Genomic DNA, 7,834 nt, shown 5'->3' with positions numbered 1-7,834 from the left:
CGAAATACATTTCTCACTTAAATTCTACGTACGTGTCAATAACTCGTCAAATTAAAATGTCACAATTTAAGTATACCGAGGAATATTCTCTTAAAACTTATTCTATTTGAGTAAATCTCGTGATGCAGTAATTTAAACTTTGAAGAACTTTTCACGGACAGTAATAATTTTAACTTAATCCTAATATTATTATATATAGATGTATAATTTAAGTGAAATAGTAATGGTTGCAGAACTTTCTTTTAGAAATAAAATTTCAAGAGTTATAGTTTTATTTTTTATTAAATAAAAATATATAAAGTTTCATTTCCTAATGGTGACTACGCAATTTCTAGTTTGTCTGCATCTGATTTCATGGTGCTGTTTATGAGATTAAGCGACATGCTTTTACAATTTTAATTTGGAACAACGTTTTTTTTTAACTTATAAAATATGATTTGTATTAAAAGATGTATACGTTAAAATTGATGTTATATGAAATTAAAAACAATAATTAAATAATGTATACAGAAATAACATGAAGTACAGGATTTGTATTAATTTTTACAAAATTATTTTGCATAATGAAAAAATAAAAATAATTTCTTTTTCTATTCAAAAATTCTTATGTATTTTGTACGATTGTTTTTTAATCTATGAAATACATTTTCTTATTTGTAACTAGATTCTGTGCCATACAAATTCATGGCGGCCATAAGTACATTCGAGTGGTATATAATTTTAACATTACAACATTAAAATAAGATAATTTTGACAGATCTATATTAAGAATAGAAATTTTGCAAGAGAATGATTTGAAATATTTACAATTAAGATACAGCTATCGTGATAATTTATAAAAAAATAGCTTATAATTAAAATGAGCAGTGGATGAAAAGATGAATTTAAATAATGAAATAATTAATAATTAATAAGAGCATATTATTTCCAATGAAATCTATTGTGAAAAAGGTCAATGACTGTTTGAAATTAGTGATTGTTTTACGTAGGGTAAATGTACTGTGGACCTAGCACGAATATTTGAGACAATTGCCTACAAACATTCGTGCTAGGCGCACTGATTGAATACCAAGATTTTCTTTTTAGTGGCTCTTAAAATGAAGTAAGTTGAGAAAAGGCCAGGGAGATAATTAAGTTTTACTTTTGTATTATTTATAATACAAATACAGATGGTTTGGACACCTCCTTTTTTGGAAGTCGGTTAAAAATAGCAGCTATTTGAGTAAGGAATAAACAATATAATTTTGTTAATTTAATGCTTTACTATCTATTCTGGTAATTAAATAATTTACTATTAATCTTCATAAATGTGCTCTTATTAATTTATTGAATATTTTTTGTATTATTCAATAGGTGGTCCCTTTTTTACTTTTATAATTTCGACCCATCCAATGAAAAGAATTACATCTGTCAAGGAATCTCATAAGAGATGTAACTCTGTTCCTCAGATAAGACAATTTAGTGATGTCAGTTTAGTCATGTTTGTAGTAAACTCCGTGTTCCGCCACTTGTTCTGGTTTTGGTTTTGGTACGTAAGGGTTTTTCAACGGATCTGCGTTCAATCTGAAACATTTCAAAATTGTAATTGACATATTTTGATTTTCCAATAAAACAAAATAAAACGAAAACATGTTTCTTCTAAAACTGGTTGATTCGCTGGTTCACATTGATTTTACTGTTTAATAATGCGTAAAATATAGCGTATAAGATTATCCGCTGGTTTTTGACACCAAAATCTCCGTTTAAAGCATATCTCATCCCTGTCAGTTTTATTTGACAAAAAAATGTAACAAAAAATTTTTAAACGGAGATTTTGGTCCCAGGACTATAGTGATCTTGACGACCTTGACCTGAAAAAGAGGTAAACGAGCGGATTCACTAATGTTAATTAATCCAACGACCATGGATATCCGCAATTTGTAATTATAAATAACCTCTTATCAACGAAATAACGCCATCTATTGGCTGCATATAAAACTAAGTTTTTTACTCAAAACACAGGCCCTCACAACGACTCTACAAATCCAAACCTACATACATAAAAACAAACTTACATACCCTCTTTATCAGTCGGGTAAAAATACTATAAGCATCCTTAAAACTTTTTTTAATAAAAAGCTTGACTCTTTCATGATTATTGCACTATAATTTACGAAGTTTTAAATATTAGTTAACGTAATCATTCCACAATCTCTCCACGCTTTTACTTACGGTCTTTGAGGTAACTTACTTGTAGTGTTCAATAGCCTGTGAACAGTCGACATTGTACCACCAGTCGCATGCAAACTTAGTCTGGTCGAAGAGAGTGCCATTTGTGCAGAGGAAAGCCGCTCCTTGGTGTCCCTCACGACCGTCATGGCACACGTGGTAGGCCTAAAAATAAAACGATGTTTTTTATAATTCTACTATAAAAGGGCAAACTATCAAGGGGCCACCTTATTTTTCTATAATAGCGAAGTGTCCATAGACTTCTGCAAGAAGTTAAATGGTTCCTTACATTTTATACAGATAGACTTCCTACAGTGTGATACAGGAAGGGGATCTTTCCCCCGACAAACTCAATAACCATTCTTATGCTTATCCTGTTCATGTTAAATAAGGTAAATAAAAAAAAATCTTTTTAAATCAAAATTCACATTTTATTAATATCAAACACTTTAAATCGTTTTAATTAAACCAATTAAATTAAATCATTTCTAATTCGATTAAATTTATTTGTAAGTGAGGATCTGAAAGAGAATCCATTCCGAGAAACGTTTGGTTTGAAAATTAACAAATTGTATTTAAATAAAGCCCTCCAAGTTGTAAATTAAGATTATCAAGCAGTAATAAACTGTAGGTAAGTCACGCCTCAAGTGAAATTACTTTAACTTATTCAATTTAAAGTTATTCACGGCCCGTTGAAATTAAGGGAAGTCGAGTATTTTACATTAAAATATTTATTTCTAAATAAGCGTAGTTATTCATTTATTTCAGAGAATATCATTACGGTTAACTGGCAAATGAAACGTATAAAAATATTTTTAAAATAAGAAGGAATAATTTTGATATTTACGGAAGTCAGAAAAAACCGAAACGTAATTGATTATACAATTCTTTAACTCTATATCTGATAATGTCCAATTTATACCAAAGAGAGCTTACAACAGTCGATTTCATACATTACTATTACCCATAATCTAGGGTACGCTCAAAGTCCTCGGTAGGGACATACGAGTACTACACATGAGCATATGACTAATAAAAAAATAACAGAGTTTATTATTCCTCTTTACCTGGCATCCTGTTTCGACATTAGCGTACATCCCCGGGTGTACAGGTACGTGGGCACATGAGAACCTGGTGTCGGGCACTTGGTGGTAGATAGGATAGTCGACGCCGGGCACGCCGGGCACGTTGCGCAGGTCCTGTGGCTTCTCGTGCTCCCGCAATGGTTTGCGGTACACCGCTTGCTCGTATTGCACTGGATATGTGTCGTAGTTCTGCAAATATAGAGTTGACCATAATCTTCACTAACTTTATTGTTGTTGGCAGAAGTTGTGATAAGATTCACATGTAGAAATTTTTTTTAAAGTTTTTAATGTTATCTATCTTTATGCTTTTAACATTTCTGACGCTAGATGGAGTGCATTGTGGTTATAAAAAAGTTTTGTTTAAATTTCTATTTATGTACTTCGAGTAAGAATAATGAACTGTTAACTCTTTAAGGTAAAAGAGAGTAACAAAACAAATTTATATGATAACGTTCAACCTGTGGAACGCTATTTTTAATTGTAACTGATTCAAAAATAAAAAAGGGAATTTAATTTTCAAACATGTAGTTCGAAGTTCTATATATAATTATCATGTATTATTATTTATCGTATCTATGTCGTGCAGCAAGTAGTTTATGGAAAAAAGATACGGAGAGCGAAAGTAGAATGTTGTCGACCTTGACTTAGTTCCACTTTCTCTGCGACAGTACACACGATGATCTCGTTACGTAAAGATGTTAGTGAAAAAAATGGTTTTAATTTATGCTACGCCTAAATTATAGCAATTTGCTACTAATTAATTTTATTTACATTTGATTCTTTTATTAAAATATATGGCTTACTTTTGCTAATTGATACGTACAGTTGCTTTCTGCCTGTCCCAAAACCCTTTGTCATTTTTGCAACGTTATCAATCTTAGCAAGCTATTGTGTAAGTTCAAATCCCGATTAAAGTAAAATGTAAAAGAAAAGAGTTAATTTCGATGAAAATTGTTAACCGTACCCTAGATTTACAAGCTAGATACCCAAAGGCCGTTACCTTAGTACTTTTGAGTGACCGAGTGAGAGGGGGCAACCGCCTTGTCATGGCCGCCCGGCGTTTGCGCAGTCTCGAAAGTTCCGCACCAACTAATGAGCCTGGGGTTTCTTAATCGACGGATCAGATGGCAGAATGTTTCCGAACCAGTATCCTAGCGTGACGCAACGCTCACAATCAAATTTAATCGCTTTAGAAGTTTGGTATTATGAAACATATCAGATAAAACATTTTGTAACACTTACTACTTTGTAACGAAGTGTACTACCCATAGCCGCTAACTTCTGCAATTTTTGTCCGTGTATTATTCGACATGAGTTTTTATTTTTCGAAAATTGTTTTAAGATAAAAACAAAGTCAAAATTTTTGTTATTATAAGCAATGACGCATAAGAGATTTGCACAAAAATGACTTGAGATACATAAATTATGAACTGGGTATACTGAAGTTTTGACATAATTGGGCGTTTAGGCAAAAGTTATTGCAATAAAAGTGAGAGTCGTTTGCGACCTTAAAATATCTAGTAGCAATAACTCGCAGCCTCATAAGGGAACACTAACTTTCGCAATTTTCCTTCCTTCGAGTTTCCCTTGAGCCCCTCAAAGGCGAATTACTGTTGGTTAAATTTACTTTCATTCTCGTCGGCTGGTGGAGTTCTGCTTTTTAGTTTTATTTCTTTGATCAACGCTCCTTAAAGTGGAAATTGTTTGGAAACTCCACCGCGCCGCCAAATTGGTATTCTGTTGTAATCTCGCAAATTCGCACCTTGGACGGGATGTTTCTTTTTTTCCAGCGCACTTTTTTGTCGTCTTTAAAAAGTGTGTCGTTTCATCTGTTATCTGGAGTTCTTATTCCGTCTACCTTGATATATTTTTGTACAATTAGCAAAAATAAGAACGCAACACAAGATTATGACAATGAGCAATAAAAACAAGAAAAAGTATGAAGGTAATTTTTAACTTTTTTTAGGAGCTTTCTTAAACTTTCAAGGAGTACGCTCTGTTCAAATTTTTATGTGGGATAAGTTCCCTTCACATTTATTTCATGGAACCTCATATGAAGAGAAAGAAATAAAATATTGGGAATTGCACTTTTCCCCTCGATACATTCCCAAGCGTAAGCGTAAGAAGATAAAAAAGGTCATTGCGTTATCGGGATGAAAAAATTGCGTGCGTTAAATAAGAATCGCTTTTTGTTCGTTTGTACCTAAACACGATTTTCATTTTTCTTATGTTCGTCCAATTATAATGCAAAGGTTATTGCTGGCAATAGTAATTTTTTAGGGCTAGGAAAATATGTAATAAAAAATAGTCGATTTCAATAATTACATCCTCTTCATTCAATATAATTTTGCAACACGAATTTAATTTCATGTAGAAGATACTCTATACATAGGTACATATGTCTACACTCGAAATGTCTATAAATGTTTTCATTTGTAATTTTTATAACAAACAGTATGAGTATTATAAAGAGAAAAGATTTGTTTGTTTGTTTGAATTGAATAGGCACCGAAACTACTTAACCGATTTGAAAAATTCTTTCACTGTTGTCACACTATCCCTGGGTGACATAAGCTATATTTACTAAATTTTATTTTTAATTCCACGCGGACAAAGACGCGGGCGAGTGCTAGTTATTTATATTAAAACATATTTAAAATAATAAAACAGTTATGTAACTAAATATGCTGACAAAACAAAATCTTACTTGTAAATACGCGGCATCGGAAACCAAACCACAGAGTAATGCACCCGTCAGAGCGCGCAGCACCGCCTTGCCCATTTCCCCGCACATGTTGATATTAGTCTGTATTTACTGTCCGAATGTAACACTACACTGCGCCGGTGGTCAAATGATACTGTACACAGCTACCTTAAACGACTCCCCACTAATATGGATTAAAGTTTCGGTAGTAGGGAATAAGTTGAAGTGGTCACTACTAGGGTTATGTTATTGACGAGGTATAGATGAGTGAATGACATATTGCGAGTTCACATTAATGAACGACTATCACCTTTATTTTCTAACAGTTTCCAAAAGTAAATCATATTAATAAATATGATCATTACTAGTGGTCGCCGGTGACACCGTCCGCGCGGTTTAAACAAAAAAACCTAATAAGTAGCCTATGTGTTCTTCCAGACTATGTTCTATAGTACATCTGTACCAAAATTTCTTCAAGATCCGTTCAGCCGTTTCGGAGATACCTTCAAACAAAAATCCAACCATCTATCTAAACATTCGCATAAAAATATTAGTAAGATAAATGCGAACGTTTAGATGGTTGTGTATAAGAAGGTATCTCCAGGACTGCACAACGGATCTTGATGAAATTTGGCACAGATATATTATATAACATATTCTAGAATAACATAACAGCTACTTATTAAGCTTTTTTTTTCCCGATAAAGTCACAGGCAAAAGTTAATCTATTTAAATAAAATAAACATTTCCTAGACATTATAATCCAGTAGGTATAAAAATTTATAAGGTTATACAAAGTTAATGAAGTTAGAAAACATTCATGTAGCGTTGTGTTAGAAATCTTGATGAAAACGTGATGGCATTCGACTTAAGGATTTTGGAACAAAAGCGAGAGTTCTGACTATTAGATCCTTTTTAGGTTCATTACAAGCACATACGAGTAGTAAAGACTCATCTCAACTCAGAATTTTGTGAGATGTTCTATTATTTTCTTTTCAACTCTTCGTTAGTTGTATTTTACCCTTATAATGGATTTCAAAATCGTCTGCGAAAATATTTTTCTAAGTTTTAAAATCTTCAACTTCTCTTTCCATTCGTCGTAATACTCTCTCTCTCTCTTACTCTCTCTGCCTAGCTCGTATCCCACATGGTGGTGGGGTTGACTTTCCTAATCAGTTTCTTCCACTTCGCTATGTCCTCGACATGTCTTTATTATTTTATCGTAGAAGACGATAATAAAACTCTCTGGTCATAGGTCAGAATATGATAAATCTAATTTCATTACTTTATAGGACAGCAATTAAATTATTAAGAAATCTTGCACAATTGAAACATGAAACACTCGATATATGAAAAAAACTAAAATTAATTAAGGAAATGCATATATGACCAAATGAAAGAGCATTTTTTTGCGATAATACCTATATTGTTTGATCTATTTCTCTGATCTATACGTTAAATATTCAATGAAGCATAATTAATTGTATAAAAAATTGCAGTAACTCAGTAATACGTTGTTACGTCACGTATTACATCGGCGTGTATTTACAGCGTTAGTTAATAACGCGCTTTCTGTTTTCACGGTTTGTTAGCTGCCGGTTGTGGCCGCCCGGTTGGATATCCTCGGACATTTGTATGAGCCACTACATCCGGCGTGGATTTCACAAAGTCAGTCTGCACATTCTAACTATGCATGAGTTAACTAATATTTATGTTTAAGTTTCAGCTCTGTTTACATTTATTGTCTTCCAAATTTATTGTCATTTCAGTAGTTACTCTCAATCATATCATCTATGACGTAATTCTTGGCTCTTCTTACTTAATTATTTTACATTTA

At 32.5% G+C, this 7,834-nt stretch overlaps 1 protein-coding gene across 1 annotated transcript; it reads right to left on the bottom strand.

Moving 5' to 3' along the window:
• Window positions 1-1,327: 1,327 nt before the first annotated feature.
• Window positions 1,328-6,167, bottom strand: LOC106709583 (U-scoloptoxin(01)-Cw1a). The gene is made up of 4 exons (XM_014501407.2): window positions 6,001-6,167; window positions 3,276-3,482; window positions 2,231-2,373; window positions 1,328-1,563 (listed from the first exon to the last, which is right to left on the bottom strand). The coding sequence occupies exons 1-4, from the start codon at window positions 6,085-6,087 to the stop codon at window positions 1,473-1,475; spliced, it is 528 nt and encodes a 175-aa protein (XP_014356893.1). The 5' UTR covers window positions 6,088-6,167; the 3' UTR covers window positions 1,328-1,472.
• Between the last annotated feature and the right edge of the window lie 1,667 nt (window positions 6,168-7,834).

The sequence above is a fragment of the Papilio machaon genome, chromosome 5 (genome assembly GCF_912999745.1).
Source record: "Papilio machaon chromosome 5, ilPapMach1.1, whole genome shotgun sequence".
Lineage (NCBI taxonomy): Eukaryota > Metazoa > Arthropoda > Insecta > Lepidoptera > Papilionidae > Papilio > Papilio machaon.
The sequence above is the reverse complement of the archived record's forward strand: the minus strand, read 5'-3'. Positions and strand labels throughout refer to the sequence as shown.

Coding starts and splice junctions, on each gene's coding strand:
- LOC106709583 (XM_014501407.2), bottom strand. CDS start 6,087: ATGTGCGGGGAAATGGGCAAGGCGGTGCTGCGCGCTCTGACGGGTGCA. Junction 3,483..6,000: donor CCGATGCCGCGTATTTACAA/GTAAGATTTTGT, acceptor CTATATTTGCAG/AACTACGACACATATCCAGT. Junction 1,564..2,230: donor CAGGCTATTGAACACTACAA/GTAAGTTACCTC, acceptor GAAATGTTTCAG/ATTGAACGCAGATCCGTTGA.